General features: G+C 38.8%; 1 protein-coding gene across 1 annotated transcript; it reads right to left on the reverse strand.

The window, feature by feature from the left end:
- Nucleotides 1-9,392: 9,392 nt before the first annotated feature.
- On the reverse strand, nt 9,393-18,980 carry LOC136398211 (zinc finger protein 432-like). The gene is made up of 5 exons (XM_066372582.1): nt 18,802-18,980; nt 17,765-17,891; nt 17,383-17,478; nt 11,308-11,711; nt 9,393-10,997 (listed from the first exon to the last, which is right to left on the reverse strand). The coding sequence occupies exons 1-5, from the start codon at nt 18,814-18,816 to the stop codon at nt 9,393-9,395; spliced, it is 2,247 nt and encodes a 748-aa protein (XP_066228679.1). The 5' UTR covers nt 18,817-18,980.
- Between the last annotated feature and the right edge of the window lie 1,587 nt (nt 18,981-20,567).

Here is a 20,567-nt window from a genome sequence, read left to right on the forward strand (position 1 = left end):
GCGGGAGCTGTATAAATGGTTTCAGGGGGCCACATGAGGGTCTATAGGGGCGTTGGGAGTTTTTAAGGGTGTATGCAGAAAGCTGGTATTTTGCCTGATCTCTTTGGGCTCTGTCTTCCTTTTCCTGTTCCTCTTGGTCATTATAGAACTTAAAAGTCATGATCAGAAGATCTGGCTGTGGGGTTTGAGGGCCCTCCTCCACCTATATAAACTTTCTTTGTATATCTGGAGCTATGGGAAAGACAGGACAGCGTTATTAGCTGGATCAAATGAAGGATGGTAGGAGTTTGCAGGAGAAATAGGTTTGGCATTCCTTGTAGGATTCCAGAGTCTTTCGGTTGCTGAATGGCCCTGTACAACAGAATTCAAAATATGTTTTAAAATAAAAAGCATGATAAAGTAAATTTGCAGGAGTTTCACGATATGCTCTCCTTTTTATATTTTTTACAATTAAACTTTAAGCATTTGCTGGGTACACTTTATAATACCTTGACCCTGAGGATTGTAAGGAAATACCTGTCTTTATTTAAATTTTAACAAGAAATAGTAAATGCTTTTTCAAGTAAGATTTCTATATTTTTCAAAACATTTCTACCCCATTAATTAACAGGCAATCAAGGGAGTACACTAAGGCTGAAAAAATCCAGTATGACTTTAATTATTTTCCCATTGCAAAAAAAAAATTTTACACTTTTGTTAATCAAGTTCACCCTGCTTGACGGTTTGCAGCAGTTTGCACCTTGGAGCAGCTTGCAGTTTGCAGCTGTTTGGGAAATTAGCAAGTCTTAGAATCCACCATTTTATTCTATTTTTTTTTTTTTAATATTAGAGCCGACATTTCCAATTTTTGCATGCAAGAACTTAATTCAGGTCTTAAAAAAATAACATTTTAGACAACATTAAACAAAGATTAAACACAAACAAGAATCAGACGAATCAGTAAAATTAGAGACAAACCTGGGATTTCAGAGAACCATGTTAGAAAGATGCGTGCTTGATTTTAGTAAGGCCATTTTTCTGAGAGAGACAGAAGAAGGATGAGGATAGACAATATTCTCTCCAGAAAAATCTCGAAGCAGCCACATAAAATTTTGTTTAGCTACATTCAAACAGGTGTCTCCCACCTCAATTTTCAGACAAAGAATAGGGGACAATATGATAGTGTAGCTAAAATATCAAATAAAATTAGACAATAACAAGAAAAAACTGCAACTTTCCAAATACCCAAGTCTTCTATTCATTCTCAAATTCTAATAGCTGCTGCAACTGGCAGCCCAAACTGACAACGCCAAGACCTCTCCATCTTATCTCTAGCCCAGCAGCAAACTTAGATGACGCAGGCAGGAAAGGCTTTTTTGTCTACCTCCCCAAATCACCTGACCCTCAGTTGCAGCTGCCACCTGTTAGGGCCTGACCCAGCCACCACCACTATTGCCACCATGGTCTCTCTGAATCACCTGTCCTTTGGCATTATATTCAGATTTACACTCATTCGCCCAATGTTTCCCTCTCCTACAGTGAAGGCACTGATTCGGAGACTTAGGAGCTACTCAGGCTTGAAAAGGAGGCCAAGGATGATATTTGGGGGGAACAAGGCAGCTTCTAGCAAAATGTCCCCAAATCCTGTATTGGAAACAAGATCCATTGGCAGAAAGTTTCCTGACCTTTCTTCTTTCATTTGTTCTTCCTTTTATCAAAGAATCTTGGGGATTCCAAGATGGCAGCAAAGTAGGCAGATGCAGAGACTTATAGCTCACACCACCAAACTCGATTACAAATTAATTTAGGAAGAATCATTGTGAAAAATCAACTTTGGACCAAAAGAACAGGTCTCAAAAACCAAGAAGCAAAGAAGAATATACACTGATCCTGGTAGGGAGTGTTGGGGCATGGTGGGGGCTCCCCTGCTTCCAGAAGTAAGGGGAGGATGAGAGTCCAGGAGGGCTGTCATTAAAGAGAGAGACCCTGAGACAGAAACCCTCAGTCTCAGAACCGGAGACCCAACCTAGAAATCCAGGGACTGGAGAAGACAGACAAAAAGCATTGAGAGGAGAGAAGAACAAAGTTCTCTGTGTGGGAAGTGCCTTCCTTAAAAGGAGAGCAGGAAATATCACAGCCACTTGCCTGGGGCCCCAGGGGCAAGGAGGGTTGAGAGGACTGGCTAATCTTTCACTAGGAATGTAGAGAGAAACAGACGGTGATTGGCAGTGGAATGCCTTGGATGACCTCAAAAGCTGACTCATTCAGTGCAGAGGTGGCCATAGCTGAGGGAGGGGTTCATCCCTTCACACAACAGAAGCCTAAAGTAGTTCTGGGTGAGCCACCTCAAGAAAGCTCTCCAGCTCCAATCAGCGCAAAAGAAAGAGCTGAAAGCAGGAAGTGGGTGGAGGGCAGTAACTCAGATCTCCAGAAAGATCTGAGATACACCTCCCCCTACTGAAGCTGAGAATGCACCATGCCCTGGAGAACAGCAGGCAAAACCCACCTTCAGATTCCCAGAGGTCACACTCATTGTGTTCCTGGATCCAATTTCAAATAAGCCCTCTGCTGAGATCAGTAAACAAGCCCACTGCTGAGTAAAGTAAACTGAAAAAAACAAATCAAGACTTCAGAGTGGCTGTAGTAGGTAAGGAGACCACAACTGAAACAAGCCTGCAAGCCACAAACAGAAACAATAAAAAGACAGAAAAAGTTAAGTCATATGAATCAACAAGACAAATCCCCAGAAAAAGATCTGGATGACATGAAAGTAATCAAGTTACGTATGCAAAGTATAAAATAATAATTGTTAGGATGCTTAAGAATTTTAAAGCAACAATGGATGGACTTAATGAACACTTAAATAAAGAAACCGTAAGAATCAAAAAGTACACAGAAATCATAAAGAACCAGAAATGACAAACATATCAGAAATGAAGACTACACTAGAAGGAATTAAAAGCAGGCTGCTGGATGAAGCAGATGATCAAATCAGTGACTTAAAAGTCAAGATAAGTGAAACCACAAAAGCAGAACAGCAAAAATAAAAGAGGATCAAAAACTCTGAGAAAACTGTAACAGAGCTCTGTGATAACATGAAGAGAAACAATATCCGCATAAGGGGGTTCCTGAAGAAGAGAAAGACCAAAAAATAGAGAACCTGATTGAAGAAATTATAGCTGAAAATTTCACTATTTTGATGCAGGAAAGAGTCACAAAGGTTCAAGAAGCAGAAAAAAACCATTAAAAAAGAACCCAGAGATCCAAACCAAGATACATCATAATGAAAATACCAAAGCTAAAAGATAAAGAAAGAATACTAAAAGCTGTAAGAGAAAAACAGTCAATCTCCTACAACAGAAACCCTATAAGGATGACATACAACTTTTCAACAGAAACACTTAATGCCAGAAGGAAATGGTAAGAAATATTCAGTGGTATACAGATCAAGAACCTACAACCATGAATTCTTTATCCAGCAAGGCTATTGTTTAAAATGGAAGGAGAAATACAAAGCTTTCCAGACCAAAAAAAACCCTCCAAAAAACCTCAAGGATTTCACCAAACCAAACCAGTCCTACAAGAAATGTGAAGAGGCCTACTATAGACAGAACAAAGCGGGGGGGGGGGGGGGCTAGTAAAAGAGGAATGTAGATTTAAAGAAAAAAATGGCAATAAACTACGTATCAATAACCTTAAATGTAAATGGATTAAATGCTCCAATCTAAAGACACAGGGTAGCTGAATGGATAAAAAAAAAAAAACAGGACCTGTACATATGCTGTCTAAAAGAGGCCCACTTAAAACAAATATACACATAGACTGAAAGTAAAAAAATGAAAAAATATATCCTGCCAATGAAAACAAATTTAAAAATCTGGAGTAGCCTGACCTAAGGTGGCACAGAGGATAAAGCATCAACCTGAAACACTGAGGACGCCAGTTCAAAACCCTGCACTTGTCTGGTCAAAGCACATATGGGAGTTGATGCTTCCTGCTCCTCCCCCTTTCTCTCTTTCCTCTCTCTCTCTCTCTAAAATCAACAAAGAAAATAAAATAATTTAAATAAAATCCTGAGGTAGCAATAATTATCTGTGACAAAACAGACTAAAAAAAAAAAAAAAGACCATAGTAAGGAATAAGAAGATCACTACATAATGATAAAGGGAGCAGCAATCCATCCAACAGAAAGAGATAACCATTACAAATGTCTATGCACCTAATATAGCAGCACCTAAATATACAAATCAGACTTTGATGAACATAAAGGATGAGATCAACAGCAATACTATAATAGTAGAGATTTCAATATTCCACTAACATCACTAGATAAATCCTCAAGAAAGAAAATTAACAAACAAACAGCAGAATTAAGGTTCACACTAGATGAATTGGATTTAATAGATATCTTCAGAACCTTTCACCCTAAAGCAGCAAAATATACATTCTTTTCAAGTTCTCACGGTATATTCTCTAGGATAGACCACATATTAGGGCATAAAATGAGTCACAACAAACTTAAAAAGACTGAAATCATATCAAGCATCTTCTCTGACCAAAATGGCATGAAACTAGAAAACTACAATAGAAAAACTGAAAAACACTCAAACAATCTGAAACTAAGCAACATGTTATTAAATAACAAATGGTTTAACACTGAGATCACAAAAGAAATAAAAAATACCCTTGAAACAAATGAAAATGAGCATACAACAACTTAAAATCTGTGGGACACAGCAAAAGCAGTCCTGAGAAAAAAGTTTATAGCATTACAGGTATACCTTATGGAGCTAGAAAAAGCTCAAATAAACATCTTAACCCTGCAACTAAAAGAACTAGAAAAAACATGGCAACTAAAGCCCAGAGTAAGTAGAAGGAAGGAAATAATAAAGATTAGAATAAAAATAAATGACAGAGTCTAAAAAAAAATATAGAAGATGAATGAAACTAAGAGCTGGTTCTTTGAAAAGGTAAACAAGATCAATGAACCCTTAGCCAGACTCACCAAGAAAAAAAAGAGGACTCAAATAAATAAAATTAGAAATGAGAGTGGAAAAGTAACAATGGACACAGCAGAAATACAAAGAGTTGTAAGAAAGTACTATGAAGAAGCGTATGACAAAAAATTAGACAACCTAAGAGAAATGAACAAATTCTTTGAAGCACATAATCTTTCGAAAATCAATCTGGAAGAACCAGAAAACCTAAATAGATGGATTACAACAAATGAGATTAAAACAGTTATCAAAAAACTCCCAACAAACAAAAGCCCTGGGCCAAATGGCTTCATAGGCAAATTCTACCCAACATTCAAAGAACTAACTCCTATTGTACTCAAGCTTTTTCAAAAAATTCAAGTGGAGCAAAAACTTACAAGCTGCTTTTATGAGGCGAGCATAATTCTGATTCAAAAACAGGCAAAGTCAACACAAAGAAAGAAAACTACAGACTAATATCTCTGATGAATTTAATGCTAAAATTCTCAACAAAATATTAGTAAACCAGATCCAACAATATATGAAAAAAATCATACATCATGATCAAGTGTGATTTATTCTGTACAGGCAAGGGTGGTACAATATTTGCAAATCAATCAATGTCATTCATCCCATAAACAAAAGGAAGGAGAAAACCACATGATAATATCAATAGATGCAGAAAAAGCATTTGATAAAATCCAGCACCCATTTATGATCAAAACTCTCAGCAAAGTGAGAATATAGGGAACATACCTCAACATGATAAAGGCCATCTATAACAGACTCACAGTCAACATCATACTCAATGGGCAAAATTAAAAAGCAATTCCCTTAAGATCAGAACAAGACAGGGTTTTCCCCTTTCACCACTCTTATTCAACATAGTTCTGGAAGTCTATGTGGACATCAGCAACCAGACAAGAATAAATGAAACAGCCTGATCTGTGGTGGCGCAGTAGATCAAGCGTCGACTTGGAACGCTGAGGTCACCGGTTCGAAACGCCGGGGTTGCCCGGTCAAGGCACATATGGGAGTTGATACTTCCTGCTCCTCCCCTCCTTCTCTCTCTCTTTCTCTCTCTCCTCTCTAAAGTGAATAAATAAAATCTTTAAAAAAAAAAAAAAAAAAAGAATAAATGAAACACATCCAAATTGGAAAAAAAAAGTAAAACTATCATTATTTGTTGATGATGTGATACTATACATAGGAAATTCTAAAGTCGCAGTGAAAAAAATACTGCACCCAATAAATGATTCAGCAAGGTGGCAGGATAAAAAATTAATACTCAGAAATCAGAGGCATTTTTGTACACCAACAATAATCTGTCTGAAAGAAAAATTAAGGAAACTATCCTCTTCACTATTGCAACAAACAGTGAATCCTGGTGTGGTGAACGTAGAAGTATATCTTTCTAACATCCCTACTCTCATTTAAAAAAAATGTCGAAGAGGAAACTTTCCTGAAAGATAAAAAAAAATATTTTAAAACTCCCACTATTCCAGGGCTATGGAACCTAAAACTTTCAGACTCCTAAGATCTGAAGGCCTGACCTATGGTGTCTCAGTGGAGAAAGCATCAACAAGGAAAGCTGAGGTTACACTTTGGAATCCCTGGGCTTTCCCAGTCAAGGCACATATGGGAGTTGATGCTTCCTGCTCGTCCTGCCCTCCTCTGAATCGCTCTTTCTCTCCACACTAAAAATAAAAAATTTTAACAAGTCATGAAACACAAACACACCTTGTACTCCAGTGTTATCAAATTCAATCTGAAATTTACCAAATTCTTGTACATTGACACTCCTCAAACAAATGAAATTAGATTCATTGCTTAGACAAACAGGGTTCATGCTACACACATGGCAGTTTTCCATCAACAAGCCTAAACATAATTGACATGGAGACCTTAAGCCTTGACCTTCAAATGTTCAGTTGTTAATCTCTGCAGAGTACGGCTCAATCAAGAAACACACACTGATGCCTAGCTCTTCAGAGTCTAAATCCACATAAAACCCCAAATGACAATTCATATGTATTCCTACTTCACCAAACTCACAGGCCCTTCACTGAAGATCCAGAGACTCCTGCTCACAAGACATCGAGGCTCTGAAGCCACCATTGGCAGCACCTAGAAACTGAACATTAGTACATAACTACTTCCAATCCGTTGCTCTGTCTCCAAATTTTTCCTTGCCTGTTACTAGAACAGTGTAGCCATGTCTCAGGCTCTATTCTGGAATTCCAAGTTCTGGAATTCCTGAAACAAATTTCATGATGTCATAGAATGTATTAAAAACTTCTTGATGGGTGTGACATTTGTTACAACTGTCAGGTGAAATAAAACAAATGTCTTTGAGGCTCCAAATACTTTTCTTCCCATGGGGTGGTCACAAGCACAGAGGAACTTCTTAAATTATTACAGGCTGGAATATATCCAAGGGCAACATGGCAGGGAATGCATTTTGTCCATCACTTTAGTTAAAAACAATAGTTGACAATATAAATGTTACACGGGAGCAGCAAGGGTGAATCATTTCCATAAGGTCTGAGGATGTCTGTATGTCACAAAAAAAGCCAAAGACTGCCTGACCAGGTGGTGGAACAGTAGATAAAGCATAGGATTGGGACATAGAGTACTCGGGTTGAAAACTCAAGGTAGCTGGTTTGAGCAAGGGGTAACTCGGACTTCTGTAGCCCCCCACCCTCAGTCTAAGCACATATGAGAAATCAATGAATGGACAACTAAGAAACCGAAACAAATAAGTTATGTTTTTCATCACTCTCCCTTCCTGTTTGTCCCTATCTGTCCCTCCCTTTGACTGTCACTGCCACAAAAAAAAAAAAAAAAAGAATCCAAAGACCTTTGGGCTGGATGCTAGTTTAAAATTAATTGAGGTCCACTATTAAAACACATGCAGTGCAGTCCTCCTTTTTGGTTTCTCTACTCTCACTACTGCCACACTCACAATACTCCTGGTCACCCAACATGTTTCTTCGGGTAAAGGGATGCTCCACATTAAAAATTTACACACCACCTGTGTGCCATAAAATTTACATTGTTACCCAATAGTATGAAATCCCATAGGAAATGGCTCAGTGCTACACACTGCTTCCAGGTCACTTCAGAAGCAAAAGAAATCAAGTAGCTCTCCAAGTCACCTACAACTTTTGACCCGGTTTCAAATGGATGTTCCAACAATCCCTCCTCTGGTTCAATTGATTTCCCAGAGTGACCCTCATCACTAAACAAAATCAATAATGTATTATCTTTATTAAAGGGGATCATAAAAATTACAGGTGAACAGCAACATGAAGTGATATACAGCTCAAGGTCTGGGAGGTCCCAAGGACAGGAGCTTGTCTCCCGATGTGGTTTGGGTACATTACACTTCCACCACTGGGATGTGTGCACCCACCTAGAAGCTCTATGAAATCCCTCTTCTAGGGACTTTATTTTCTGGTGGCTTCTCAATAGGTATAATTTATTTACGCTATTTCTAGACACCTGCCCCTCTGGATGTGTGTGGTGGAGCTTTAAATTCAAATCAGTCTCCTCAATATAACAAAAGATGCTGTTGGTTCTTTTGCCACTTAGGAATTGATAAAGGTGTCAGGAGCTGTGCCAGAAACAGGGGACAGAGAGTCCTATGAATGTATTTAGTGTATTTCACTAGGTAATACTGATAATCTAAAAAGGATACCTGCCAAAGGACTCCATTTTTCTAATACTCTATATAAATTACTTTATATATGAAAATAGAGCTGTGCAGCCAAAGGTTAGGGATAGAAAAAGAATGTTATCATGAATGAAAAATGTGAAGGTTTTTGCTGAAAAAAAAAAGCCTTTAAAAATTTCTTGTTGTGATGGTTACAAGAACCTGGTGTTAAGACAGGAACTACTCTGAGACCAGATAAAGTGCACTGACGAAATAGGGAACACTGCCTCCTGATTCCATAAAAGGTTTCATATGTACAGTTTGAAGCCCCAGTACCTACAGGTATTTATGGATACACAGAAAACAGAAGCAGAGACAACTATGAGAAATTCAGGAAGCAGAGATAATAAGAATGCTGGTTTGAAAGCCCTGGTATGGCTTTTCCTGGCACATATAAGAAACTGCTAGAAGTTAGTTTCTGACTCCACTCTAGCACAGCTAATCACTATGAGATTCAAAACACTAAAATCTCTTTTTAAAAAGGCTTCATGATAATCACTGCATCTGCATGGCTCCTCTGCTTGAACTTGGATACATGTATATATAGTCTATATGGGGAAGCCTTTTCCACTTTTAGTGCAGAGTAATTGTTTTACTAATAAATGAACTTGCTGATATCCAGTGAGAGCACTCTTCTTAGAAAAACCTTCCCTACATACACTGCATACATAGAAATTCTATTCTGTATGAGTCCTTTAATATACAATCAGTTTGTACTACACTCAGAAGTCTTTTCCACATTCACTGGACACGTAGCGCTTCTCTCCTGTATGAGTCCCTTGATGTCTAATCAGATTCCCCTTCTGTGAAAAGCCTTTTCCACACTCACTGCATACATATGGCTTCTCTCCTGTATGAGTCCGCTGGTGTTTAATCAGATTCTTCTCTGGAAAGCCTTTTCCACACTCACGGCATACATATGGCTTCTCTCCGGTATGAGTCCTTTGATGTACAATCAGTTGACTCTTCATTGTACAGCCTTTCCCATACTCACTGCATACATAAGGTCCCTCTCTGCTATGAGTCCTTTGATGTAGAATCAGCTTCCTCTTCTCTGGAAAGCCTTTTCCACACTCACTGCATACATATGGCTTCTCTCCAGTATGATTCCTTTGATGTATAATCAATTGAGTCTTCACTGTAAAGCCTTTTCCACATTCACTGCATAGATAAGGCTTCACTCTGGTATGAGTCCTTTGATGTCTAATCAGGTAACAATTCAGTGTAAAGCCTTTCCCACAGTCACTGCATACATAAGGCTTCTCTCCAGTATGGGTCCTTTGATGTATACTCAGATTCCTCTTCTCTGGAAAGCTTTTTCCACACTCACTGCATACATATGCCTTCTCTCTGGTATGAGTTCTTTGATGTCTAATCTGGCGACTCTTCACTATAAAGCCTTTCCCACATTCACTGCATACATACGGCTTCTCTCCTGTATGAGTTCTTTGATGTATAATCAGCTTTCTCTTCTCTGGAAATCCTTTTTCACACTCACTGCATACATATGGCTTCTGTGTGGAATGAGTCCTTTGATGTATAATCAGGTTACTCTTAACTGTAAACGCTTTCCCACATTCACTGCATACATATGGCTTCTCTCCAGTATGAGTTCTTTGATGTATAACCAGATTGCTCTTCTCTGAAAAGCCTTTTCCACACTCACTGCATACATATGGCTTCTCTCCAGTATGAGTCCTTTGATGTTTTATCAGTTGACTCTTGACTGTAAAGCCTTTCCCACAGTCACTGCATACATAAGGCTTGTCGCCGGTATGAGTCCTTTGATGTTTTATCAGTTGACTCTTGACTGTAAAGCCTTTCCTACAGTCAGTGCATACATAAGGCTTCTCTCCGGTATGAGTTCTTTGATGTATAATCAGTTGAGTCTTCACTGTAAAACCTTTCATACATTCACTGCATACATAAGGCTTTTCTCCAGTATGAGTCCTTTGATGTATAATCATATTTCTCTTCTCTGGAAAGCTTTTTTCACACTCATTGCATACATATGGCTTCTCTCCAGTATGAGTCCTTTGATGTATAATCAGTTGACTCTTCATTGTACAGCCTTTCCCACATTCATTGCATACATAAGGCTTCTCTCTGGTATGAGTCCTTTGATGTATAATCAGATTTCTCTTCCCTGGAAAGCTTTTTCCACAATCACTGCATACATATGGTTTCTCTCTGGTATGAGTCTTTTGATGTATAATCAGCTGACTATTCACTGTAAAGGCTTTCCCACATTCACTGCATACATACGGCTTTTGTCCTGTATGAGTCCTTTGATGTATAATCAGATTTCTCTTCTCTGTAAAGCCTTTCTCACTCCCTGCATACATATGGCTTCTCTCCGGTATGAGTTCCCTGATGATTGCTGAGCTGACACTTGTAAATGTAACCTTTCCTACATTCACGATATGTGTAAGGTTTCTTTCCTGCATGAGTTTTCTGATATATATTCAGCTGTGATTTACTGAAGGTTTTATTACATATATTGTATTCACTCTGATTTAGACTTGTATGAACTTTCTGACTGGATTTTCTGGAGAAGGCTTTCTGACACAGACTGCATTTATAAGATTTATCTCCACTAAGAACTCTCTGATAATCAGTGAGCTGAGCCATCTCAACAATAGTTATCCCACATTCAGTGCATGTGAGGGCTTCCTCTTCGTTGTCAGTTCTTTGTTGCTGAGTGACCTGGGACATATTTTCAATGGATTTGGGACTGGGAAGCAACCCAGTTTTAGTGTAAATTAGTTCATGGTTATGACATGGAATAGATGTCCCATCAGCATTGAAGAAATTAGAGTTCTTTAAATTGAAATTTCCTGTTCGGTTTTTAAACCTTAATTTTGATTTTAAAGGTTTTCCATATATCTCCAACATATCGCAGTGTTGCCTCAATATAGACTGGCTTTGTCTTTGATTAACAATATTTGCAAACATATCATGTTCATAGTATTCTTCTTCACTCTTTGCAATGGGTGGGCTTTGAAAGGGACTTTGCAAAGGCACATTAACTTTCTTGAATTCTAGGAAAGAGAACAGTAAATTATTCTATAATCTTTCATAATCTTAGTTTGAAATTAAAATTAGTTTTAACATTGTAAAGTAGTCTAGTGATACCCCACGGGTTGTAAAATAAAGGAAATTAACTTAGTCATCCACATTCTAGACAGAGCCTGTAAACCTCTACATATCCTATGTGATAAAAGCATATTTTGTTTTAAAAACTTGTTTCATCATTTTTTTCTGTTACTTATTTTAGGGTAAGACATGAAAAAAATGAGATATACTCCGCATGTGCTCTGACATGGATCCACGTGGCAACCGCATGTGAATCCGATGCCAAAGTAAGTAGCTATTTTTAGTATCTCAGGGAAATGCTCACTGACAAAGTCATCCTGAACTCCTGGGGCCATGCTGGAACAAACTGAGACACTGCCTGTGAAAGGGAAAGAGAGAGGACAAAAGGAGTAGAGGATGGGGAAGGGAAGCATACGGTTACTTCTCATGTGTGCTCTGACCAGGAATTGAATTGGGGCATGCATATGCTGGGCCAACACTATCCACTGGGTCACCAGCCAGGGCCAAAACAATTCCTTTTGATAACTGCTGAGATTATGCTAGTGAAGGGTCTTACTACAGGATTTTAACATATCCTCAAGATGGTACTAGGGAAAAGAAATGCCTTCACGTGGCTGTTCTCTTGCTTTGAAAATGTGGCCACCTCATTCATTCACAAATTCTACAACCAGCCATGGAATCCTAAAAAGTCACACAGGCGGACCTACTACTGGCATCCATATGGATTCCAAGGCTAAATACAGAACCAACCTGGATGCAACCAGGATACAGAATGTGCTAGTCTGATGAGAATAAGATTGCAGGACACGGAATGTCGGGACACTGGTCTTTTTATTGGGATTAGTGAAGACAAGGTGAATTTTTTCCGGACACTGAGTTTGTATAACCCTCGTAATTTCAGAAGTGAGAAGATTATATTTATTCTCCATAAAAGAACATTTCAAAAAAAGCTGGGTGTATGCTACTGAGGAGACTAAGCACAAGTTTCTACATGGCCTTAGCATGCAGCTAGTTACCAGAAGGACCACAGTGTGGAATGTTTACCTTCAGCCCCATCAACTGTCTTCTAGGACAAAATAGATGGCCTAGAGCTACAAGGTTTACAAAAATCATTTTAATATCTGATCAGCTTTTGGGTTAGCAAATACATTCTTTTGTCTGATGTATGGCTCATCTCAGTTCCATGGACAGAGAAACTCCTGTATTCAGGAATACTTCAGACCTTGACTTACGTACTAATTCATATATCTCCTTTAAAATAAATGAGTAAATATTAGCATTGCTCTGGAAATTAACTGAATTCAAGGAAGGGTTTTTAGAACCTCTAACTTATCCAACTGGTCAGAAGCACAAGTTATAATGCGGACACAGAAATTGACGTAAAAAGTGAAGACGTCTTGTGGAACTTAATTCTTAACTCATAGGTTCTAACACTAGTTCTCAGTACATAGTATCAGAACTGAATTAATTTTGAGGACACCCAGTTTAGTAACTACCTAGAGGAAGAAACCTGAAGCTAGGAAGTAAAGGCAATCAGTCTATGAAAAATAGTAAAAAAAGATACAATGGAAACCTAAACAGTGGAGATTATCAGAAAATATGGGTGGGGCAAAATTAGGTGTACAACTGCTATTATGGAAAGATATATAAATAATAATGTAAGAATAACACTGGCTGGTTGGTTCAGTGTTACAGCATCAGCCAGGTGTGTGAATATCCTGGGTGCCATTCCAGATCAGGGTACACAGGTGAAGTGCCCATCTGCTTTCCCATCCATCCACCTTCCCCTCTCACTTTGTTCTCTCTTTCCCTCCTTTCCTACAGCCATGGCTCGATTGGAGCAAGTTGGCCTGGGGCACTGAGGATGACTCCATGACTTTCACCTTGGGCACTAAAAAATGGCTCTGATGACAAGAGAGCAAGGGTTCCAGGTGTAGAGAGCATCACCCCCTAGTGGGCTTGCTACATGGATCACCATTTGGGGTGCATGTGGGAGTCTGTCTCTGCTTCCCCTCCTCTCATTAAATTGAGATTAAAAAAAAGATTTTATTTATTGATAGGACATAGAGAGATGAGAGCTAGTGTGGGGCAAAAAGTATTGACTAATAGTTGCTTCACTTTAGTTTTTTATTCCTTGCCACTTGTCCCTTAATCCTGCAACTCCAGGGCTTCAAATTGGCAACCTCTGCATTCTACATCACTTCTCTATCCATTGAACCACGACAGGTCAGGCTGTAAACACAGGTTTATATTTTATTTTTAGACTTAATGCATTTTAGAGAAGAGGGAGAGACAGAGAAGTGTGAGGAGCAGGGAGCATCAACTTGCACAAGTTGACCAGTCAACCCTGCGGTTTACCAGCCGGCAACCTTAGTGTTCCTGGTGGGTGCTTTACCCAGTGAGACACCACAGGTGAGGCTCAAAATTCAAGTTATTTGGGTTTTTTTCCTAAAGAAGCAGAGATAGAGTCAGAGAAAGGGATATATAGGGACAGACAGACAGGAAGGCAGAGAGATAAGCAGCATCAATTCTTCATTGCAACACCGTAGTTTTTCAGTGATTGCTTTCTCATCTATGCACTGAACGAGAGACTATAGCAGATCGAGTGACCCCTTGCTCAAGCCAGTAATCTTGGTTTAAAGCTGTTGAGCTTTGCTAAAACCAGATGAACCCATGCTCAAGCTGGCAACCTTGGGTTCTCAAACCTGGGTCCTCTGTGTCCCAGTTCGATGCTCTAATCACTGCATAATCGCCTGGTCAGTGAAAACTCAAGTTTAAAAACATAAAACAGCCTGACTACACAGTGGCACAGTGGCTAGAACATTGGACTGGGATGCAGAAGACCTGGTTTGAGCAAAGCTCACAAGCTTGGACCCAAGGTCGCTGGCTTGAGCAAGAAGTTACTCGGTCTGTTCAAAGCCCATGGTCAAGGCACATATAAGAAAGCAATCAATGAACAACTAAGGTGTTGAAATGAAAAACTGATTACTGATGCTTCTCATCTCTCTCTATTCCTGTCTGTCCCTATCTATGCCTCTCTCTGATTCTCTGTCATTGTAAAAAAACAAACAAACCATAAAGCAATCATAGCATACAGGCAGAAATCACAGTTATGAAACATATTAAAGTCTTTTAGAAGACAACAAACTGTCTAATCAAGATGACAGTATATCACAAAGGTCACTGCAGGTGAAGCTGCCATTTTATAAGACAGGAAACTTGGAAGTAATTATCGGGCACTTAGTGTTATCAGAAATTGATGGGAAGGTAATATTATTTTTAAATTCCAGCAATAATAAATTAAATTAAGAAAACAATTCCAATTTCTGCATAACAAAGAAAATCACACAGGTGTACGATTTAGAAAAGGCTAGCCTGACAAGGCAGTGGTGAGGAAATAGAGCGTTGAAATGGAACACCAAGGACCTAGGTTCAAAACGCCAATGTTTTTAGTGAGGTCACTGGCTTGAAAATGGGATCACAGACATGACACCAGGGAAGCTGGTTTGAGCCCATGGTGTATGTCCATAGCAAGGGGTCACTTGCTCTGCTGCAGCCTCCAAGTCCAGACACATTCCAGAAAGCAATCAATAAATAACTAAGGAGCTGCACAATGAGTTGATGCATCTCATCTCTCTCCCTTTCTGCCTGGATGTTTTTATCTGTCGCTCTAGCTTTCTCTCTGTCACACATATACAAAAATAAATAAAGCCTAACATATTTTATTCTAAAACTAACAAACTGATCTTGGAAGTAATCAAAGATGTAATTAAACAAAAGAACACCTCATAATCCTGGATTAGTATGAAGAGTATGTTGCAGAAAAAATTACTACAGAATGAGACAGATGTAATCACTATTGAAACACTAGCTGGTTAGTTTTGCAGAAATTGACAAGCTGATTTTAAAATTTTTATTGAAATTGAAGAAAAACCCAGATGTTTAAATGATCTGTATATATTTTTTTGTACTTTTCTGAAGTGGGAATTAAGGAGGCAGAGAGACAGACTCCTGCATGTGCCTGACCAGGATCCACATGGAATGCCCAGTAGGGAGCAATGCTCTGCCCCCCTGGGAGATTGCTCCTTTGCAACTAGAGCAATTCTAACACCTGAGGTGGAAGCCAGGGAGCAATCCTCAGCACCCGGGACCACATGCTGCAATGGAGCCTTGGCTGTGGGAGGGAAAAAGAGAGATAGAGAAAAAGGAAAGGGGGAAGGGTGGCGAAGATGATGGATGCTTCTCTTGTGTGCCCTGAGAAAGAATGGAACCCAGGACCTTCACATGCCGAGGCGATGCTCTACCTCTGAGTCAACTGGCCAGGGCCTCAAAATGATCTTGAAAGAGAAGAACAGACTCAGAGAATTCACTCTTTCCAATTTTGAAAGCTGCTACAAAACTATAAATATAAAAAAGCACCATGAAAATGTGTACAGAAAAAGTCCAAAAATTGACTGTTATAACAGTGATGGTTGTACAACTAAATGAATAAAGTAAAAACTAATTAGCTATTTATTTAAGGGGCTAAGTCGATTCACAGATGAATTAAAATAAATAAAACCCTTAAATCTGATGTAAAATCAGAAGCTTTAGGAAAACAAAGGCAGCAAAAAAAATCTCATGAAGAAAATCTGATTTAGGAAACCTGGGAAGGATGGCACTTGAAGCACACGTAAGTTGTACTAGTTTGAGCTGGACCTCATGTGGCATGTTAACAAGGTCTATTCTTGTTCATTATATGAAACATTACAGGAATATAAGAGAGGTACATAGAAAAACATAAATAAGTAAAACAAAACAAATAAAAGAGCTCAGAATGTAGCAAACATCCTAGCTGATGCTAGGACAGATGAAATTTAAAATGTCTAGTGTTGAATTCTAAAGTTCAAAAAGGATGAAGGGATGGTGATTCTCACTCTCACAGAAAATGGGAAGTTGGAGGCTGGCTGCCATGACAGTGAGTAGAATGCACAGGAAGGAAGCGCACATTAGACAACAACGAGGGTGACGACAGAATGTGAGTCCATTTCACGGAACAGAAATGGGTTCAATGATGGGAACTGAGGAAAGGTTTAACAGTGATGAGAACTGAGTATGAAAAAAGCTGGAGAAGGGAGGCGAAAAATGATATAAATGCACAATGAAAACCCGACTATCATGGCGACACAGCTTCCAACACGTGGATGGATTTTATAGAAGAAAATCACTATCTCCATACAAGGCAGTAGTAACAAAACTGTGATGAATTCATAGTTCTGTCATTCCAAAGTGGCCCAAAACATGGAATTTCACAGAGAAAGAGGGTGTAACACAAGCTGAGACCCAGTGGGCATGGACAGAGAGTAAAATATGGAGTGCTATTAAAAAAAAGTACACAAAGAAAACTAAGATGTACATAAAATAGGTGTCATTTGAGAAATGACACCTATTTTATGTACTCAATGAGAAAAAAGGGATATGTTTCCCTCTAAATTTCTACAAATAAAAAGGATTCCCATAGGTGAAGGGGTGGTTTGGTTTCTTCATCCAATGTTAAAGGTCTGATGTGTCCTGTGACTAGAGTATGACTTCCGACCATTAAGCCTCCAACCCCCTGGGTGCTTGTCACTTACTCACCTGGACAGACTACTTGCTGTGGTTCATCACCTACTGTCCATGCTTCTTCCCCTCGCTCCAACTTGGAAAGAGCATCTGGTTTGGTGGATTGATGCCCTGCTCAGAGGGAAAAATGACAGAAGAGTTAAACATACTGAAGTGGGCTGTGGTCTGTCAAGATGAATGAATAATGTTACACTTTAAGAAATGAACATGATTCACACCTGTAACACAAAGCCTTTTGTCTCAGGAAGCAGAATGTTATACCTTCTTGTCTGAGATAATGGAAGAATCTAAGGTTCTTCCTTTTCAGAGAACTGTAGTTATTCAGAAGAGTTAAGCAACTAAGGGATAACAGCCACCAAAAGGCAACTTATAAGTGACACAGGGGAGCTGTCCTCACCCACTGACACCAGGTTGCTGTAGTTCTCCAACATCACGTCCCGGAACAGGTCCTTCTGATCGGGGTCCAGGAGCTGCCACTCCTCCCAGGTGAAGTTCACGGCCACATCGTGAAAAGTCAGGCATTCCTGAAACAACACTGTGCTGTTTAATGTTGTGATGTGCTTTTGATGAGGTAAAATAAATGTTATGTTTTCTCCCATTTTCACTTCATATTATGCATCTGTAGAGTGAAAGAAATTTCATTTTATTATACAACTGAATAATCACATGCCTAGTAAGTTACAAGTTGGAGTAAAAGTTGGTTTCCAATTTGCATATCAAAAATACAATCATAAAAAATCATATAAGAATAAATTGTTTTACACATAACAACTGCAACTTATATTTGCCAAACTCTGTAGTCTGCAATTGTGCAGTCATCTATGGATTTATCTGATCACAAGATTGTGTAATGTGACATAGTTTTTTATACACCTCTACAATCCATTAAGAAAAAAAAGGATAAACACAAATGCGTACTTAGGCAGTGAAGGGGTGGAGATAACATCAACCTGAGACCTGAGGATTCAGGTTCAAAATTCTCAGGTCTCTGCTTTCAGCACCCATGCTCACCAGTTCTGGTGTGGGGTAGGCAGCCTGTAAGATCATTGAAATGATTTCATGGCTGCTGGCTTAAAGCCCAAGGTTCCTGACTTGAGTTTAAGATCGCTGACTTGAGCAGAAGGAAATTGGCTTTCATTAAGACCTTCTTTATGGACTAGGTAATTATGAGAAGTAATCAATAAACAGCTAAACTGTCTCAACTACAAGTGGATGCTTCTCATCTCTTTTCCTTCCTGTCTATTCTGTGCCCCCCCCCTCTCTCTCAAGAGAAGAAATGATAGGATGAGATAAACCAGAAGGGAAGGGGGGAGGGCGCAAAGGGGAGAGACTTGGGAGATGTTGAGGGGGGATGCATATGGGGCTACACGAGAATCTATGTCAACACAAATTAAAATCAATAAAAATAAAGAGAGGGAAAAACCCCAAAATCACCTGAGCCAGGATCATTTTCTTCTATTGTTGGAAAAAACCTTGCAATAGACTGTTTCTGTTGGTGTGTTGTGAGTCTGCTCTAAGTTTCAACTCAGAAACCTGTCTTCAATTGAATGTGTTGCCAGAGATGCTGACACCCAATTCTGTGTCTTTTAGATCCTAGTGATTCTATTGCTCCAGGGAGTCAGGACCTGTAGATTGAGGAGAAAATTAAGTGACTGGCACATTTCCTCTGGGCCCAGATGCACTCACCCTCTTCACAATGCTCTTAACTATCTGAGCAAACTGACAAGAGCCTAGAAAAGGTTTATTTAGAAAAAAACAGAGGTAGAAGTAAGCCGTCAAAACAATGGACTTCAGGAAACAAGTTACAGAGGCAAAAAAGAAAGGGGGATCTTGGGAGTTTAGGAACACAGAGAGAGAGACACCTTGAGAAGAATAAGAGGGTGGGGAAAGGCAGCAGCACGCTTCAGAAAGAGCTTCCATGTGTCCCTCCACTTTAATGCACACCTTCTGTTAATGCATACCTTTATGTGACTCTAGTTAACTTCCTACCTGTCCACCCATAATTTATTACACCCACTTATAATTACTTACATACAGCTATCCATAAACATCTTGTAATAGGAAAATGTTTATGAGAAGGTAAAATAAAATTAGATCATAACTGGTTACTTTTTCAATTTTATTAAGATATAACTTGCATAGGTTAAACCTATTCATAATAAACCTTCTCTTGGGAAAATTTCTTATTTATATAGAAGTCATTAAGGACTACTAGAAAAACATCACATATATTGTACCTTCATTTAGCTTCCCATCACGTGAACTTTTTATATCACCACGGTGCATTTGTCAAATTGAGAAATGAACATTGGTATAATATGCAACCCAATCACAGGTTCTACTGATTTCACAAGTTTTTACACTACCATTCATTTTCTTTTGCACAATTTAACCCACAATATTATACCATTTTTCTGTGATTTTCTCTATTCTATGACCATTTTCTTGTCACATTTTTCTCAATGATGTTCTCAATTAATTTCAGGAGTACTGATGAGGTATTTTGTATATTAATCCATCTTTAGGGTTGTACTAAATTTACCTCATTAAAGAATGGTCATGCATTTTGGTACAGACACTTCAGAACTGAAGTCTCTATCACACAATTAACTAGGGGTAGAAAATATCAAAATATCTTACAGCTGATCTCCTGGTAAAGGTAGTGTTTGGCAGGGTTTTACACTGAAAATAGCAACAACAATTTTGACAAAAAACAACCAGTGTACAAGGCCCACAGCAAAAGATTTCAACACTTATATGTTGTATCATAATTGATAGTACTTGTGAAAGCATAAATGTGCAGATAAATAGAACAGAACAGAGATCCCACAAAAAACCTTGCACAAATCATATACACACAACTGTTTGAGACTTCAATTTAGAAAGGTACACTTTCCAAGAAATGATGGTGGGACAGTTAGAGGACCACTGGCATGCAGGTATAAATAAAGAAATAAATGGAATGTCAACACATTTATTCAAAATTTTATATTGTTAAAAGACTAGTATCCAGAACACAGAATTCCTAAAAGTTGATAATTTTAAAAGATTGTTTAAAGGAAGAACTGATCCTTATACCATTTACTGCATACCTGATACTGTTAGTTGATCATCCTTTGTGCCAGAATCCGTGCTCTGCTACTTTAACCCAGGGTCCTGTAATTTCCTTGATGAGTAAAGAAACGAATACATACGATGAG

This window comes from Saccopteryx leptura, chromosome 3 (assembly GCF_036850995.1).
Source record: "Saccopteryx leptura isolate mSacLep1 chromosome 3, mSacLep1_pri_phased_curated, whole genome shotgun sequence".
NCBI lineage: Eukaryota > Metazoa > Chordata > Mammalia > Chiroptera > Emballonuridae > Saccopteryx > Saccopteryx leptura.

What these genes read in the sequence shown, in the direction of transcription:
- LOC136398211 (XM_066372582.1), bottom strand. An exon ending in CAGCAACCTGGTGTCAGTGG is followed by an intron (nt 17,479 to 17,764) that starts GTGAGGACAGCT and finishes CCCTCTGAGCAG; the next exon opens with GGCATCAATCCACCAAACCA. An exon ending in CTGAATGTGGGATAACTATT is followed by an intron (nt 10,998 to 11,307) that starts GTTGAGATGGCT and finishes GCAGGGAGTGAG; the next exon opens with AAAGGCTTTACAGAGAAGAG.